Raw genomic sequence first — 19,558 nt, 5'->3', positions numbered from 1 at the left:
GTTGCATAAGCTGTGATTCAAGATGGAAAAGGAATCTAAATGGCTTCACACAGATCTCTGACAGAATATGAATATATTAGGAATTTGGAGCACATCAAGGTAATTGAGATAGTAAGAGTTTCAAGGGAATTCTAGTTCTTAACTAATGGGCAACAAGTTAGCCAGGAATCTAGGCTAAGATTAATTTACTATGTGGTGTTACATCTTCTGTATGTCTCCCTATAAATCAGGCATGTCAAACTTGCAATGTCACATGACGTCGCGCGACATATCACAACTTTTTCCCCATTGCCGGCAATGTGGAGTGCGTGATTTCAGTTTGACATGCCTGCTATAAATTGAATCAGTCACCAAACTATCAAGTTGCTCATAATATTAGTGTCCTGGATGATTTTCAAATATCTGCATATAACATCTAGTTTGGTCTAAATAGTCATAGCTTGCATCTTGATTTCATACGCACATTGATGAGAAACCACCATACAAAAGAATCAATTTGACCATCAAGATATCAAAGAAGAAAGGTACTGACTGCTTCTTAAAGTTAGTTAGGCCAAGCCTACTAAGCCAGACCCATCTAAAATTTCTTCCTGATCCACAGCACAATCCTGGGCCAATGTGATTTAAAATCCATTTTTTCTCTCTTCTTGGCTATTATTTGACCCTGGAAAAAATAACAGCCATTTTATGGATGGTCTTCAACTAAATGTGGCTCTCTCTGGTCTAAGAAATGATCATATTCTAGACCAGGGGTGTCAAACTGCCGGCCCGCGGGCCAGACGCATCATCAGGAAACCATGCCCACCCCATTGCCGGCAATGGCAAAAAAGCTCCAATACGTTGTGCAACGTCACATGAAGTTGCGAGTTTGATGTCTGTTCTAGACTAATCTCATGTACCTTTTTTCCAATATAAAAGAGGCCATGTGGCAAGGCTTCATACGAGGTTCAGTGATTAAACTTTCTTTCCCATGCCGGCAAAACAAGGTTAGAAAAACAATTACTGCAGAGTTAGGAAACCAAACAGATGAATAAGTAACAGATGAATAAGTACTCTTACACCACTCCAGAATTCAGCTGTTTATATATGTTAGTTCCAGGATTTAAATTCTAGGCCTCTCACAGCTGTTGCATTTTTCAGCCACTGGCTGTATAGCTGCTGCATGTTTTCCAGCCTTGAATGTTTCTGTCATCTGTCCTTGTTTACAAAATGCTTTTTTCTTTGTCATGAGTGATTCCTGCTCCTCCAACTTCAGCTCTTATATCATATTAAAAAGAACTGGTTGCACTATTGACAAATTCCTACATATAATTTACCTAGATTGGAAGGCAAATCAGTTTTTTGGTTTTTTTGTGGTAGATGGGAGCAAGACTCTACAAAGCTGCTCACTGAATAATGTGACAAATTTGTTTGGGTAAAAGACCGAAGGACTTACCAGTAGTCATCACCTGCCATACATTTTTCATATACTGGGCCATCTAGTTCCTTGCTATCTGGGAAAATGATCTCCTGGTGAATGATAATGGTTTTGATGATTTCATTAACATGAGCCTGGCATGACACTTGTTCTTGTATATCTGGAATGGGCATCAATGTTGGGCCAAAACAAATGGCCAGGTTATAAGGATCCATCATATTTTCATCACTGTACTGAGAAAGGCTGTTTTTAAAAAAGAATAAAAGAAAATTAAGTATTCTGTAAGCATGTTATTGGACAGCTTGATAGCTATTTTTCCCCCTAAAAATTCCAGTTTGTTTTTTAATTAAATTGTACAACTTATATGTTATATTAAAGTGATTGATCTTAGTCTGATTTTTTTACATCTCAAAAATCTGGCATATTAATGTGTAGACTTTCTATATCCATTGTGCATAATAATGAATATATGGCAATTTATAATAACATTATATCTAGTCAATATATCTAAAGCAGATCAATAGTTTTCAGGTAATTCAAAATGAGCACCCCCTGCACCCCAAAAAGACTTGAATTGTAGGTAATCTCAACAATATTTCTATATCTGAAGGATATGGAAAAGAAAGAGCTATTCTCTAACCTGAAGGAAAGATAATTGGTTCTCGATCTTAATGGACAATGTTTTCAGTTAAAAAAAACAGTCTTGTGAACCTCTTACATTTTTCCTTATCCAAAATGACTCACATCATTCCATATGCCATTTTTTAAAAAAACATTATCGTTTTTTATCCAATCTATGTAAAGGCCTGTAATCTGTCTGCGTTCAGATAATTTCTTTTTGCCTTTGAACCATTCTCATTTTTTTCTGAATTCTCTGTCCCAACATCTTTCATAGCCACAATGTGGTGTTTTCTTTCTTACCACATTAAAAGACAAATAGAATCTTATTTTTACACTACATTAAAAGAAAACTCCATCTCCATGTCTGGTAAATAATTTCTTTTGATTTTCTTCTACCTCCCTGCCTTTTTGCCTAAGTATCTAAAATGCACTCCTTTTGTTGCACAGGAAGATATCCCTATATCTCAGTTCTGTTTTTTCTCATCCCGTATGTTTATCTTATTTATTTATTAGCCAGATTTATATGCCTATCTCATTAAAAGTGATTCCATAGTTTCAATTATCAGCTATTTCCCATTTTTATTTTACTTCACATGGAATTGAACTGTTTCCAAAGACAATATTAATTTAGCAACATCAATCCTTTTTCTAACACTTTTTCTAATACCATAGGCGAATCTCTATGGTTCTGATGGCTGGTTCCTTCTTTTTTTCCTTTATCTGTTCATTATTTCCTTAAAAAGCCTGAAAAAAGATGTGGCTGCTTTAATGAATAACAGAGATATGACTTTTTCATATAAGATTTGAAGCACTTTTCCAAAATCATTTTCAAAATGTTATGGTTAACCTTATACTGTATGCTTATACATGAAAATTAAAATGCAGCCTTAAAATGAAACTCTCTACATACTGAAATATGTGTCAGACAGGATTCCAGTGTGCTCCATAATTAGACTTAAATTGACAGATACAAGCTGCTGACAGCAATAGCTGAAATGTACTTTATGATCTCATTCTGTATTAGCATTATAGGTGCATACTTTTTACTAAACTGCTATTTTGAAACTTAGATCTGTGATGTTTATATACACTATTATTAGTTTATAAGTTATTGGTAATCCAAGCAGAGGAATACTACATATACCTTCTGTGAATTAGAAAGTCTTTGTCTTAAAACGCTCACACATATTTCCTAGACCTAAATATTCGCCATCTTAGGACAGGGCTTTTCAACCTTTTCACCCATTGTACCACTTTTAGGATATGGCAACATCCGAGTACCACCAGTCGCCTAGCAAGGTATCAAAAACTTGATGACCAAAAAAAAAAAGAACAAGTGATGAACTACAGGTAGTCCTCGACTTACAACAGTTCGCTTAGTGACTGTTCAAAGTTACAATGAAAAAAGTGCCCCCCAAGCCACAGCTGAGGATGACACCTGCCTGCCTGCCTGCCCGGCGGCACTCTTCCTCCTGTCCAAGGTTTTCATTGTTGTAAGCATTTCTGTTGAGGATTGGAAGTGGGGTGTGGTGAGGGTGGGGTTGGTTTTTATTCCCCCCATCTGCTAGGTGGTTGCAGCAGGTTTTGGTCACTTCACTTGACCCTGGAACACTGTGACCATCATAAATATGAATCAGTTGCCAAGCATCTGAATGTAAATCACAAGACCCTGGAGATCCTGCAACATTCCAGCTGATCAGTGCTTCTTCTGGGCTCAGAGAAATGCCAGGATCAGCGCCGAGCTCCAGCTGGAGCCTGGTGCTGATCCTGGTGCTTCCGCTGAGCCTTGACAGCCCTGCAGCTCCAGCCATCTCTCGCTCAGGCTTGTGCGGTGCTGCCACTGGTTCAGCTCATTCCCCTCCCCCGCTACCACTTTTCTAGGATGGTCGCGTACCACCTGTTAGGTGCCAATGTACCACAGGTGGTACCCATACCACTGGTTGAAAAGCCCTGTCTTAGGAGACTGAGATGTCACCTTATATATTGTTTAAAGCCTAGATTCCTAAGACAGTCCTTAAGGGGAATAATATGCCCACAACGTTTTCCTTGGTACCTGCCAAAATTCTTGCCTTATGCAATCTAATTGTAACAACAGTAAAACCTCTGAAAGTTGACCACCCAAGTGACTGAATGAAAATGGTCAAAATATGGAGGTGGTCAACAAATGGAACAACTGTACTGATATATATATACACGTGTCTCATTTTATTGTATAGTTTTTATCAGAAAATGTCATACAGAAAAACACATAGTGAAAACACAGGAAAATCATTCATACAATCAATACATTTAGGTATGTACTGTTTTCTCATGGTTTAATGATTCTTTCTGAAAAAAAGTCAATTTTATTTTTGTTATGAAGGTAAGAGGAGAAAGTACTCTCAATGCTGGCTATACACTCAGCGTACCTGGGCATTTTTCCACAGTAAATGATTTTAACTGCATTTTCAAATGACTGACATCTTCTTCTTTCAGAATATCTGCAATTTCTGTGTCCTTCTCATTTAATTCTTCTGCTTCATAAATTGCTTCCAGCCTATTTCTGATTGGAAAATTGCTTCTGGGTCAGGGTTAGGCTTAGGGTTGAGATTTTGTTTCTGCAAAACCACAAGTTTGCATTTTAGCAATGCCCCACTGCAGAAGCTGGGCTTGGTATAGTGCATTTTGAATGTTTTGATTATGCCTTGGTTGAGAGGTTGAATTTTTGATGTAGTGTTTGAAGGCAAAAATTTCAGTTTCACATTTGTAAGATGATTTACTTGGGGATGGTTAGGACAATTGTCTAACACAAGGAGAATGGACCATTTCTTCTTCTTCATTGCTCGGTCAATACTTCTTATCCACTCCTCAAATAGGACACCAGTCATCTACGCAGATTTGTTTGGTGATGGGAAGGTCTTTGGGCTGCAGGTTCTTGAATTTACCAATCACCAAAGATTTAAGCTTCTTTTTGGTTAAGCTAGAGCACAGCAGAACTGTGAAACATTCTTTAGAAAGTTTTGCATTCTTACATTTTTCACCACTCATAACGAGGCTCCTGTAAGGCATTGTCTTGAAAAAGAGTCCACACTTGTGAGAGTTAAAGCTGTCGGCATCTTTGACTTTGTCAACTTTAAGATATGTGGATCAACTCCCACAGAATTCAAAATGTTGCTGAGATTCAGAAACATTGAGCTAGACAGAATGATGGGAGCAATGGATAAAATTGTGATCCACCACATTATGGCAAATTCCTGTAACATCCACTGAAAATTTCAAATATTCCCAGTAAATGAAAGAAATCTTGTTTAAATTATACACTGAATCTGCATTTATAAATGAGATTAAAACAAACAAACAAGTTCTTGAAATTTCTATACATTTCACATGAATATAACTTTGCATTTTCAAGAGTGATATTAACATTCAGTGTGTAATATATTCTGGGATGGTAGAAATGAGAACTTCAAACATTGTTATCCCATGCTAAGGGAAACTGAAGCTTTCTTTGAAAAAAATCAACAAACACAATGTTCCAATGTTCAAGTATTACCGTAACTTCTATTTTCAAGCTTTCGATACTATTTCTATGATGTTATTTAAAGAGCTAATTCCAATTTGCATGAAAATCATTCCTCTTCTGCCAATTAAAATAGCACAGTCTTTGGTAAAATCAAATTCTTTCTCTCCCTCCAGCTCTCTCTCTGGTCTCCTATATTCTCTCTCGCACACATACATCTTTCTTCAAATGTCTGAAATATTTTTACAGAAAGTTAAAGCTACTTACTGATTGAGGAAGGCAAAAAGATATCTTAGTAAGATAATGACTGATCTGGGCAATGTCAGCAAAAGTTTACGTATGTGAAGAGCTCTCTCGTAGAGATTTTCTGTTCCTGTAACATCAAATAGAATGATTAGTTATGGTTGGCTACTGAAAGTATAGAAGAACTTTCCACTGCTGATATGTTGGGCCACAACTCAAGATGTATTGGTTTATATGGCATTTGGCAACTATGGGAATTGTACTGGAACACATTTGGAGAATATCAGATTGGAAAAATATTGTAGGGACTAAATGAGAGTGCAAACGGGTCATATTAATTTGTTCTAAGATTTCCTGTTGACATTAATTATATGAACAAGTTCCAAAGGCTTGTGGATGGTTAATTTATTCAATTAGGATCTTTGTCTATATCAGAAAGGAGAAAAATACACTTAAGTTCTGTCCTTAACAAAATGTAGTACATTAACCAAACCAATGATATTTGGGAGGGGGGTGGTAATCTAATAAGATAGCTTAAATATCTATACAAGGGGAGACAGTCTGAGTACTATGTATATAAAACATACAGTATATTTTGTTCTTATTGAAGGGAGAATGTGAATTCAAAAACACACTTGTTAAAATGGACGTACATAAATAACTATGATAGCAGCAAACTGTCCTATATAAAGCTGTTATAGAATAGATATGTCTGGACAAATAATAAAATTTCATTTATTAAAGTTACCATTCAAAACATATGAAAGAAACAAATTTAACTTACTGACACAAGAAATAAGATCATTAAATCTTTCCTTAGGAAAAATAGGATTCTCCAGCCCTCGGAAATAGAGCTTCAGTACTCCAGCAACTGAGTTAATATCATGGTTACTTTGGTCATCTGCCAAAGGATTTTCACCTACAAAAATAAATCAGATTAAATACTTACAGGCCTTCGAACTTGACAGCCTTCTTTTATATAAGATTCTGAGCTGTACTATATTGGTCATCCTGAAATTAGAATGAATGTAGCAAGAACCAAAATATTGCTCAAATATATATCTTTCCCATTGGGATATGAACTTAGATTTCTAATTATAATACAATATAGAGCAGGGGTGTCAAACTGCCGGCCTACGGGCCGGATGCATCACGCCAAAACCGTGCCCACCCCATTGCCGGGAAAAAGTTGTGATACGTCACGACATGTCACATGATGTCACGAGTTTGACACCTGTTATATAGAGTATAGAGCCTCTTTTGTAATGTTTTTTAAAAATAATAAGTCACGATCTGGCCTCTGGAGGCACATGAAAGCGTCCCCTGGCTTCAGTTCCATTCTCTGTTGCAGAGAACAGAGGCCTAAAGTATCATGAGATCACGCGAGACATCTCACCCCACTGATCTTGTGTGATCTTGTGTTACTTTAGGCCTCCATTCTCTGCAAATGCACCGAAGGCCTGGATCAGCCAAGAAAGCAAAGGATCTTGATCTTCGCAGGGTGAGTATTGAAGGCCTGGTGCCTAGGGAGACCTGGGGATGGGTGGGGAGGGATTGTATAACCAGGGTGAATGTTGCAGAGCCTCTGCAGTTGCTCGTAAGGGTGAATGATTGCCGTGGTGCTATAATATACATAATTTTGGGACTTGCTCGTCAGCACTAGGGGCGCTTATCGCTTAACTTTGAACGAGTGTTAAGTGAATGCTCATAGCTTACGGATTACCTATATTCCTGAGAAGCTGAGGACTACATTGGTTAAATATATTGATTTTCATTACTATACAAATATTGATGTATTTAAGTCCACATTTTCTTTGAGATGAAAAAAGTAATTTAAAAAATTTAAAACGAAAACAGAACACAACCAGATGGCCCTGAGGTAGATGGGGGAAGAAGCAGAGAAGGAAGAACCTGCCTATTTAAAAATAACAAAAAATTCAGGAGTTAGCCACCTCTCTTAAGTAATAGTTGTGGCTACCATATCTGGGCTGCAATAATGTGGTTGGTAACAAAATGACAGCAGAGCTACACTGAACTCTTTTTGCTGTCATTTAGAGCTTATGAAGTTCAAAGATGGTAGCCTTATCTCCAAAGCAAAAATCCAAAGCTATCTAAGCTTTAAAAGATCAATGATGCTAATTTCTTTGTTTTTCTATTCTCAATGAATAAAAGTTCCCTCCCTTTCATAATAATAATTTAGGAAAAGAACTTCTATGGTATGATGGTACATATGAACAGGAAAAATGATAAATCACCTCTTTCAAATGAATTTTTAATATCATTGACCTCCACCTGGGAGCCCGACACCCTGAAAATGCCCTGATGTTGAAGACCTGAAAAATAATAACAGAGCAATATATAAAATTGAACATAATGTTTCAAATGAGCAAAAATACTAGCATCTTAGTCCTTTTTTATCACATTTATATATAACTTTCTACAGAGATTCATCAAAGTAGCTTACTGCATTTTGAAATGCAATGCTAACAAAGCAAGAATTCCTTTTCTTGCTTGATCCCGGCCTCTCTTCGTTCCTTTGCTCCATGGCTTGATACCTTCCAATTAATCCTTTCTTATTGCTGTCTGAATTGATATTCTGCCCTTTCTCTTTTAGTTTTCAACAGGGAAGTTCTTTCATTCAAGACTAAAGTTTCAATATTCTTCCTAACTGTAATTGGGAAAGGATTAGAACATGCCAGAAAAAAGCATCATGATTATTAAGCACAATAGTCTTTAAAAAAGTGGGATTAAATTAAAAACTATTTTAGAACTCACCATACAAATTGATAAATCGGATACAGCTTTCTACAATGAGGGGAATTACTTGTCCTGAGTCCTGGTGAGGGGAAAAATAATCCAAATAGTTTGAAAATTGTATGAGAAAAATAGCACTTAATTATCATTAGGATACAGTGGCATCTTTATAGTATCAGACATATAACACTCTATACATCCTAATATCTTTAGAATGATATCTATACCATATCTATACCATAAAACAAGCTCTTGAGCTAATTGTGTTTTTTTCAGTTTGGCCAGGAAGCAAACAACAATGCCCAGTGTCCATAACCAATGCTGTACATTTCTATTGATGGTAGTTAGCAAGTCCTGTTTAAGAAGTCTGGTAGGTGCAATAATAATGGAAGCCACATTGAAAGTAATACATCTTGCCTGCTAGAGTGCTGCTGTTATTGGCTTTAATAAATCTTAGCTTATTTATTTAAAAGCTAGGCAATTTTTCATTCTTCATCTCCTGTTCCTCTTTTGATTTGTTTAAAGCATTTTATTATTTGAGGGAACACAATTTCCTATTACAACAGAACTGATAAAATGATATTTAATGTCTGATTATTAAAAAAGATCTGACTTCAAGATCATATTTAGAATAAAGAAGAACTGAATTATAATATAGAAGGAAAAAGATGATGCAAACTTAGAGGCACAGTGCATAATCTTGCTCCAATAACCCAAGGTTATTAAACTGACACCCTTATGCCTAAACTGCTTTTATAGATTATATAATAAATCTGGCTATTTATGTTTGTGTAACTAGGTGTAACTAGTCCAGAATTGTGGGTTCAGGGACCAATGCCTCACCTTCTTCCTTTGTCACAAATACATGGCCATCAAATTGTTCAAGAGGAAATGCCTGGCCAGCAAAATATAATGGAAAGCTTGTTCAAATATATAAACCATATTAGTTGTTTACCAGCTAATATCTGCACAGAATGCAAATCAGATGAAAGGGGCACAAGGAATGTAGAAATTAAAATGAATGGATTATTAATGTACTTCTACAGCTCAGTGAAAATCTTGGTTTTCACATTAACATACTTCAGTGTCCATCATTCTACAGGTATTTGACCAGTTTTATGGAAAAAATAAAAATCAAAATAAATTTCCAGGGTTATAATGTAATGCAATACTTTGAAATAACCCTTGACCATCTCATCACAAGTGGAAGTGAAGAGAGTCATGGCTAGGAGATGCTTCCCTGCTGCACCTCCTATTTTATGGAACCACCATTTGGTATGCCCTGAAGGTTCTCAGAAGTTGTTTGAAATACAGAGCTCTTCCCCAGGGCTTTAAAAAATTAACAAGAAAGCACTGTTGGAATTCCTAATTTTTACTAGAATATCATTAATTTTTTCTCCAAAGAATGATAGGTAAAGGTAAAGGTTCCCCCGCACATGTGTGCTAGTCGTTTCCGACTCTAGGGGCCGGTGCTCATCTCCGTTTCAAAGCCGAAGAGCCAGCGCTTGTCGAAGGACGTCTCTGTGGTCATGTGGTCAGCATGACTAGATGCCAAAGGCGCACGGAATGCTGTTACCTTCCCACTGTGGTGGTCCCTATTTTTCTACTTGCATTTTTACGTGCTTTCGAACTGCTAGGTTGGCAGAACCTGGGACGAGTAACAGGCGCTCACTCTGTTATGCGGCACTCGGGATTTGACCCACCAAACTAATGACCTTCTGATCGACAGGCTCAGTGTCCTAACCCACTGAGTCACTGCATCCCTTTTAAAGAATGATAGCTCCAGTTTATTACACTCTTAATACAAAGGCACTCCTGTTTCCATGATGACTATCTGAAGGAATCCTGCAATCAGTCATCAGATGCTATTAGGAAAGCAATAGTTCTTTTTCTTTTCTACCAGATAGTTTTGTCACTTAATATTCAAGAGCATTCTTGAATTTGAATGAGGTCAGAATGATACTAATTTCTCTGCATTACAAATCCAAATTCATGTTATTATGATAGGTGGGCAGGGACATTTTTTCAAAAGTAGGAATTTACCAGCATGCAGAATTCTTTATAAATCATGGCTGAATCACCAGTGAAACTGACAAGTTTCACTTCCAAACACAGTATTTTATTGTTCTCACAGAAATGAAAGAAAACTATTTATTTTCTAGGAAAAAAAGTATAAAGTATAATATACTTTTTGACGTTATTTCAGTAAGAATTAAACAGTTCATGTAGGACAAATTCTTTTCCTCTATGGTTCTCTTATTCTTTCCCATAATATGCAATGGGAACAAGTAAAAAACTAAACCAACACCCATTCTGAATATATCATGTCAACATGGGATAGAATTATCACAGCTTTTTGGTATCATATGTATTTTGGTCTTTAGTTTATTTCTTTTAAATGTATCATTTCTATTTGTCCTTTAAAGCACTCAAGATAGTTAATAAAATGAAGCAAAAGAAAAGTACACATAGGTAATCTCTGAATTGATTCAAAATCAGAATTTCATTGTCCAGTAAACCTGAGGTTCTTCCACCTTGTAATTCCCTTTCATCCTCCTGGCCAGTTGAGACAGGAACGTTCTCCCCTCCCACCCCCTCTTTCTCTCCCACATCAGTATATTGCAACAAAATAATTAGAAAATCAATTATTATGTTCCACGATGCTATACATTGGGTAACAGAAAACCAATGAGGTCTTGTCAAGCCCCACAAATTTGGATAAAATCAAGAACCAAGTATCACACAGATGTCTTTAATACTAGGCTGGCGTAAATACAAAAAAAGATCTGACTCTCATTTATACTGAGTTAATTAAGGTGAAATCTCTTTGAAGGATTGGAAATGCTTCTTTCTAGTTTTTTTTCTGCCTGGGGTAAATTGCTGTTTATCAGATAAGTTGTCAACTGATTCACTTGATATCTGTTTTTTTCAACTTTCTCTGCCATTCCTTTCCCAGCCTTCCCTCTCGCATGTATAGTGGTTAATATGTTAGACTAAAACCAGGATATCCAGGTCATCAGCCTTAGTTTTAGAAACTCACTCAAAGCCTTTGTGCTTTTCACTCTTTCACAATCCAACCTACTTAGCAAGATTGTTATCATGGGAATAAAACAAAGGAGATCTCCATGTAACCTGCCTTAACCTCTTTGAGGAAAAGTGCAATGAAAATCTTTTAAACAAATGAATAAGTAATATGAAACTGAAAAAAAATGCATCCAAGTGAGTTCAACTTGTGAAGCTTGTTTGGTCAGCAAAGTTTTCTGTTAGTGAAATGGGAACTTGAGCAATTTTAGATTTCTTTAACTTTTTTGTTCTGCTTGTAGGAGACAATGGGAAATCACTGAAAAATCACCTCACTATTATGTGAAAGAAGATTGCTGGATTAAAGAGCTCTCATCAATTTTTGACTAAAAATAAGCCAAGCTCTGCTACCTTTTTGGACCAGAAATAAAAATTAGGGAAGGGTAAGAATTGTCCACCAGCTTCTTCTGGAGGTTGGTTTTATGTCAAATACTTTGTTCTAAAAACTTTTGTTTTCAACAGCAACAATCTGGAGATGAAAGATTTTACTCTATTCTTCCATTGCTCCACTGCTGCAGGAGAAGATAATGTGAGATGTGGGGCTCTGTGTGAGCAGGGGGTTCTCCATTCCATTCTTGAACTGAGAAACAAAGTACTCCTCATGTGACTTGTTTGTGAATTTTGTGAAGTACCCCATGGTTACATTCCAAAAAGAGTTTACCATTTCAGGGGAAGATCTATAATTTCTTAAGAGTGTAATAGATACTCTTGATAAGCTATCAAGTTTTACAAGTTTAACTTTAAGGAACATTTTATACAAAATGTTATACTTGTCACTATATTTCCTGACAAATTTGTGGAAAATGTATTCATCCTTGAAAATATCTTGGCAATGGTAATGAATGATGCTAAAAATAGAGTTTATGAATGTCTTTGATTTTTAAAAATCCAGAGGATCTAAATGTAAAGTAAAACTTTTGTTTATTCTTCGGATACAATAAACACTTAAGTGATATTGTAAACTGCTTTCATAGACAGTCCTCCTCTCCCCATTATAGGGTTTTTACAGGTGAATATAGGTAGGTCGTAACAAGTGTGTCGTTGCATGTGTTCATTTCTTGTAATGTAATTGCTGTCTCTATATCTCTTGTTGAATAAAGTGGACATTATAAATATACTAGATGAAGAATATTTGAGCCATTAAAAAGCTAAAAGATACTTGCATACTTTTCTCATTGCTGAATTCAAACAGTTCCCAATAATTGGTAATAAAAAAATCAGACAAAACAATGTTAATCAGTTCATTAGCACTATACCTGATGTCTGGTCTGTGAGTTCCTTCGTCCTCTGCTGTAAAATGCAATTAGAAATAAAGTACATAAGAACAGGATGAAGAATGTAAGTATAAAAGTCACAAAGTGTAGATATTCCTGAAGCTTAGAATAATGTGGAAAAAAACTGGGTTCTTAGAACCAGAGTAGCATAATAATGATTGGATGTAATGTTCCCTGTGAATTTAATGACATTATAAGAACATACGTATGATATATGTACATATTGGCTTCCCTTGTTTTATTTTAGGGTTTATGCTCTCTGAAAACTTGATATAAAACAATCAGCATAAAGCAAGACACTTAACCAATGCAAAGAAGGAAATTACAGAGAATGGGGTCAAATTCTGTAATCCAAATGTATTGACAAATGTGTACCTAAAATTTTAGAGCCTTATTCTCAAGCATTATTTTGCTAGAAGATATTTTCTTCCTTGTCTTATGTTCTATGTATAGTGAAAATATTTTCTTAATCTTTTCTAGTTTCTAATGTGGATAGTTACCATGGCAAAGAGAATCACAGCATTACAAGTTTTATAAACATTCTTTGTTATGTTGCACACAGCAATTTGTCCATATTAAAAACTCAGCCTAAGGCTGAGAATTCTTCACCAGCATGGAAGAACTTTTCATTTTGGGTAAATGGGTTGAATAAGATAATGATGGCCATGTTGAGTTTAATAGTAGCAGTTGCAGATATAGAGGTAATGGGAGGAAGGGTTTATGAGTAAAACAATCACACAATGCATGAGTAAAAGGTTTGATAGGTTTTGGGCAGTGATTTTGATAGGAAGAAGTCTTTGGTGTAAATCAATTATAGTAGCATAAATCTCATAATAGCATTAAAAAATAAAGCACAATTGCATTAAAAATAACTTGCATAAATGAGAAAATGTAGCATAAATGATAGCCCTTCAATGGATTGATCATGCTAATATAGCTCAATTATTATTTTTATTATTCCTCATGTGCTATGCATGTATATGTGTATATTTTTTAGAATAGAATAGAGCTGGAAGGGACCTTGGAGGTCTTCATTCCAGCTGATCGGCGCTTCTTCTGGGCTCAGAGAAGCACCAGAATCAGCGCCGAGCTCAAGCTGGAGCCTGGTGCTGATCCTGGTGCTTCCGCTGAGCCCTGACAGCCCTGTAGCTCCAGCCATCTCTCGCTCAGGCTTGTGTGGTGCTGCCACCCGTTCAGCTCATTCTCCTCCCCCGCTACTTTTCTAGGATGGTCGTGTACCACCTGTTAGGTGCCAATGTACCACAGGTGGTACCCATACCACTGGTTGAAAAGCCCTGTTCTAGTCCAGCTCCCTGCTAAAGCAGGAGAACTTATACCGTCTCAAGTGACTGTGTAGCCTCTTTTTAAAAATCTCCAGTGATGGAGTGCCCACGATTTCTGGTGGCAAGCTATTCCACTGGTTAATTGTCCTCACTGTCAGGAAATTTCTCCTTAATTCCAGGTTGCTTCTCTCTTTAATTAGTTTCCAACCATTGTTTCTTGTCCTGTCCTTTAGTGCTTTGGTGAATAAGATGACCCCGTCTACTTGGTGGCAGCCCTTCAAATACTGGAATACTTCTATCACGTCTCCCCTATTTCTTCTTTTCTTTAGACTAGCCAAACCCAAGTCCTGCAGCTGTTCTTTGTATGTTTTAGTCTCCAGGCCTTTGATCATCTTAGTTGTTCTTCTCTAAAAAATTTTCAAACTCTCAACATCTTTTTTGTGATATGACCAAAATTGGCTGCAGTATTCCAGGTGTGTTCTTACTAGGGTTTTATAAAGCGGTACTAATATCTCGCTTGATCTTGATTCTATGCCTCTGTTTATACAACCCAGGATTGTATTAGCTTTTTTGACTGCTGCTGCATATTGCTGGGTCATAGTTAAGTGATCGTCCACTAGTGTTCCAGAATATTCTGTATTGATTAATTAAGACCATGTTTGAGCACAGTCATTTTAACTAGAAGTACTGACTTAACCAATAAAGTGAGTTAGCAGTTACTGAATACTTAGTTCATTTCTAGTTTTATCCATCCAGAAATTTAGCAGAGAGGGGAGGAGTAAAAGTAATCAGTTATGTAGAAAAAGGAAAATAAGAATTTCACAAATATTAAGATTTATTTATTTATTTACTTAGAGCTGTGGTGGCACAGTGGTTAGAATGTAGTATTACAGACTAATTCTGCCAACTGCCAGCAGTTCGATCCTGATTGGCTCAAGGTTGACTCAACCTTCCAGCCTTCCGAGGTCGGTAAAATGAGGACCCAGATTGTTGGGGGTAATATGCTAACTCTGTAAACTGTTTAGAGAGGGCTATAAAGCACTGTGAAGTGGTATATAAGTCTACATGCTCTTGCTATTATTACATTACCTTCTTTTGTAAAATTTATTATAAGTTTAAGTCTTATATCTTTTTTCTAAGCACAATGAATCTTAAGAATACTGTTATTTTGTGAATTATATATCAAAATTACGTATGTTTATATCACCACACATAACTGCAACCCTCACAATTCTTTCCCAAAGATAAGATTAGGAGGCAGTGGTAAGTTGTGTGTAGTTACCTAAGCAGAATGCCTTACACTTCCCAAGTCAATGCTTGGGAAGAACACTGGGCCACACAAAAGATGGACATTTTCACCAGATAACCCTATGCAATTTATTCACCTAGACCTTCCCTTCTGTAGACCTTCTCTTCAATGAATTCTGAAGTGATACCCTATATATTCATTATATTAAACAATGAACTTTGATTGGGAGGTGGCTTCCTTCCTTAGAAAGCCAAAGAAATCTGTCACTGATACATTGATGTGGACACAGAAGAGAGAAGAAATCAATGTATGTACTGACCACAGTGGTTAGAATTCTGATACTGGTGGTGACAAATATCTACCATCAGTGTATGCATAAGCAGGCCACTAAAAAGATATTTTGAAGAAGGGCCACAATTTTTCTTTCCTGGGGAGGGCATTGAGACCCATTGGGAAATTATTGGAGATGTGATTATAACCTGGAGGTTTAGTGTCCTATTCTTAAAGTTTGTTTCTTGTTTAAAAGAGGGATATATTAAGCTTTTCTGAAACATAATGCTCCTATTTTATAGCTTTCCATAAAATAAACTTTATGAGAGTATATTTAACAACTTACCTTGTAGTCATATATTCTGCCCTATGACCTAAATGATAAGAGAAACATAATCTGAAAACCAAAGGAACCAGAAGTATCTTTCTTTTATAAATGTACAACACATATGCTAACCAGATTTTCAGTCCTCAATTATTTATAACGTAATTGTTCACATTTATTTCACAAGACTTATGCTTACATACAAGAAAAATAGTTTCCTGTTACTATGGAGAGTTTTAAAATGTTCAGGAAGAAAATATTTTTCCTTATGCAAGTAAAGAATATTCATGCTATTAACTTACAGTAAGCAAAACAAAATTTGAACCAGTCTGGGCATGCATACATAATGAATTATTCACAGAAAGAGAAAAGCTTGCCAGTATGCTTTGGGGAATGAACTTATAGCCAACATTCATAAGTTAAAAATAGTTTAGGATGTAGCTATACTTAAAAAATTAAATATTTAATGATGCTACAAAAAGATATATGACTTTGTGTTAAATAATAAAAATATCTGGTACATATGAGCCCAATAATGTTCTATATATCCTTTATACATTTCAATTATGTATACTGTATTTTCCGGCATATAAGACGACTGGGCGTATAAGACGACCTGTTAAATTATAGGGTTTGGGCTATACTCGCTATATAAGACTACCCCTCTTCCAACACACACCAAATAAAAATTAAAAAACATCAGATTTGATTTTAATATGGTAATTTTAATTCAAATGCTAGACGCCAGACGCCTAATGGATCCTGATAAGATTCCAAGCGGCGCTGGGGTCCCCACCTGCCTCCATTGCTCACAACTCGGCGGATGCCTTAGTGGAAGCCTGGGAAAGGGCAGCCACTGAGGCACTTGACCGGGTTGTACCCTTGCGGCCCCTGACCCGGTGCAGATCCCAGCGAGCTCCATGGTTCTCCGCGGAGCTCCGGGAGATGAAGCGTCGGAAACGGGGCCTAGAGAGCTGCTGGAGGTCCAGCCGATCTGAACCCGACCGATTGCGGTTAAGAACCTACATTAGGTCTTATCTCGCTGCGATGAGGGAGGAGAGGTGTAATTACTTCTCCACCCTCATCGCGTCCGCAGATAATCGCCCGGCCGCCTTGTTTAGGGTGACTCGCTCCCTTCTTACTCAGGAGGTGAGGGAGGATCCCTTGCAGGGTCGTGCCGAGGAGTTTAGTCAACATCTGTCGGATAAAATCGCTCGGATTCGGACCGGTTTGGACTCCAGCTGGGCAGAGTCTGGCGATCAGGACACGGGCGGTCCTGTCAATGTTATCTGGGAGGAGTTTGATTCTGTGACCCCTGATGAAGTGGACAGGATTATGGGGAAGCTGAGTTCCACCACATGTTTATTGGATCCGTGCCCTTCTTGGCTGGTTTATGCAGCTAGGGAGAGGACACGAGGCTGGCTCCAGGCGGTTATATCTGCTTCTTTGAGTGAGGGTTATTTCCCCACCGTCTTGAAGGAGGCGGTGGTGAGACCTCTCCTCAAGAAGCCTGCCTTGGACCCAGCTGTATTGAACAACTTTCGTCCAGTCTCCAACCTTCGCTTTCTTGCGAAGGTTGTTGAGAGTGTGGTGGCGCATCAGCTCCCTCTGGTCCTGGATGAAGCGGATTATCTGGACCCTTACCAATCGGGTTTCAGGCCTGGGCACAGCACGGAGACGGCATTGGTCGCTCTGGTGAATGATCTCTGGAGGGCTCGGGATAGGGGATATTCCTCTGTCCTAGTCCTATTAGACCTCTCGGTGGCTTTCGATACCATCGACCATGGTATCCTGCTGCGGCGTCTCAGGGGATTGGGAGTGGGAGGCACGGTTTTTCAGTGGTTCTCCTCCTATCTCCTGGGACGCTCGCAGTCGGTGTTGGCAGGGGGGCAGAGGTCGACCCCTAGGACTCTCGCTTGTGGAGTTCCTCAGGGGTCGGTCCTCTCGCCTCTCCTGTTCAACATCTATATGAAACCGCTGGGTGAGATCATTCGTGGTTTTGGAGTTGGGTATCATCAATATGCTGATGATACCCAACTTTTTATTTCGACCCCAAACCACCCCAGTGATGCCCTCGCTGTGATGTCCCGTTGCCTGGAGGCGGTTCGGGTCTGGATGGGGAGGAACAGACTTCAACTCAACCCTGACAAGACTGAGTGGCTGTACATTCCGGCTTCCCGGGACACCTGGGATGTTCCATCTCTTTCTATGGGGGGTGAGCTTTTACCCCCTGTGGATAGGGCTCGCAACTTGGGAGTCCTCCTAGATTCACAACTCACTTTGGAGGATCATATAGTAGCCGTGACTAGGGGGGCTTTTGCCCAGGTTCGCCTGGTGCGCCAGTTGCGGCCCTATCTGGACCGGGAGGCCTTATGTACGGTCACTCATGCGCTCGTGACCTCTCGCCTAGACTACTGTAATGCTCTCTACATGGGGCTTCCCTTGAAGACTACTCGGAGGCTCCAACTGGTACAGAATGCGGCCGCGAGAGTTGTCTTGGGAGTTTCCCGGTACTCCCATGTTACACCTTTGCTCCGTGAGCTGCATTGGTTACCAGTTGTCTTCCGGGTAAGGTTCAAGGTTTTGGTTATGATCTTTAAGTCCCTACATGGCATGGGTCCGCGATACCTCGAGGACCACCTGCTGCCGGCGTCGACTCCCCTCCGCCCTGTGCGTGCCCACAGAGAGGGCCTCCTCAGGGTGCCTCCGGTCAAGGAATGTCGACTGGTGGCCCCCAGGGGGAGGGCCTTCTCTGTGGGTGCTCCGGCATTATGGAACCAACTGCCGGTTGAGCTTCCGTCGCGGGTTGAAGACCCATTTATTTGAACTAGCGGGTCTGGCCTGATGGGGGTATATGGGTTTTTATAGGCTTGTTTTATCATTCTTGTTTTAACTTGGGCATTGATTTAATTGTTTTTTAATTTTTGTATTGTTATTTATATATGCCCTGTGAACCGCCCTGAGTCCCTTAGGGAGAAGGGCGGTATAGAAATCTCAATAAATTAAATTAAATTAAATTAATGCTAATACTAATGCTAATGCTAATAATGCTAATAATGCTAATAATGCTAATAATGCTAATAATGCTAATAATGCTAATAATGCTAATAATAATAATAATAATAATAATAATAATAATAATAATAATAATAATAATAATAATAATAATTTTATTTGTATACCGCCCTTCTCCCGAAGGACTCAGGGCGGTGAACAGGGCAAACATATAAAAATACAAAGATACAAAAGTTAAAAAAGAATTAAACACAATGCCCAAGCTAAAACAATAAATAGATATATTAAAACCAACAATAAAATCCCAACCCATCCCCCATCAGGCCAGGCCGGCTTGTTCGAACAAGTGAGTCTTCAGATCGTGTTGGAAGGAGCGAAGGTCGGGCGCCATCCGGAGCTCAACCGGCAACCGATTCCATAAATCCAGGGCGCCCACAGAGAAGGACCTCCCCCTGGGGGCCACCAGATGACATTCTCTGACCAGTGACACCCTGAGGAGGCCCTCTCTGTGGGAACGCACAGGGCAG

The 19,558-nt window shown here is 38.3% G+C and overlaps 1 protein-coding gene across 1 annotated transcript in view; it reads right to left on the bottom strand.

Annotated features, from left to right (window-relative positions):
- SRGAP1 (SLIT-ROBO Rho GTPase activating protein 1) overlaps nucleotides 1-19,558 on the bottom strand; it is a 165,647-nt gene that overhangs the window by 13,542 nt on the left and 132,547 nt on the right. The window contains exons 11-17 of the mRNA XM_083365575.1: nucleotides 16,038-16,065; nucleotides 12,872-12,905; nucleotides 8,556-8,616; nucleotides 8,036-8,113; nucleotides 6,565-6,699; nucleotides 5,805-5,910; nucleotides 1,436-1,660 (exon numbers count right to left, since the gene is read on the bottom strand). Coding sequence (XP_083221701.1) covers nucleotides 1,436-1,660; nucleotides 5,805-5,910; nucleotides 6,565-6,699; nucleotides 8,036-8,113; nucleotides 8,556-8,616; nucleotides 12,872-12,905; nucleotides 16,038-16,065 — 667 coding nt within the window. The remainder of the gene's footprint in view (nucleotides 1-1,435; nucleotides 1,661-5,804; nucleotides 5,911-6,564; nucleotides 6,700-8,035; nucleotides 8,114-8,555; nucleotides 8,617-12,871; nucleotides 12,906-16,037; nucleotides 16,066-19,558) is intronic.

This window comes from Vipera ursinii (assembly GCF_947247035.1).
Source record: "Vipera ursinii genome assembly, chromosome: 6".
Classification (NCBI taxonomy): Eukaryota; Metazoa; Chordata; class Lepidosauria; order Squamata; family Viperidae; genus Vipera; species Vipera ursinii.
Note: the sequence above shows the minus strand (reverse complement) of the source record. Positions and strands in the feature narration are given on the sequence as shown.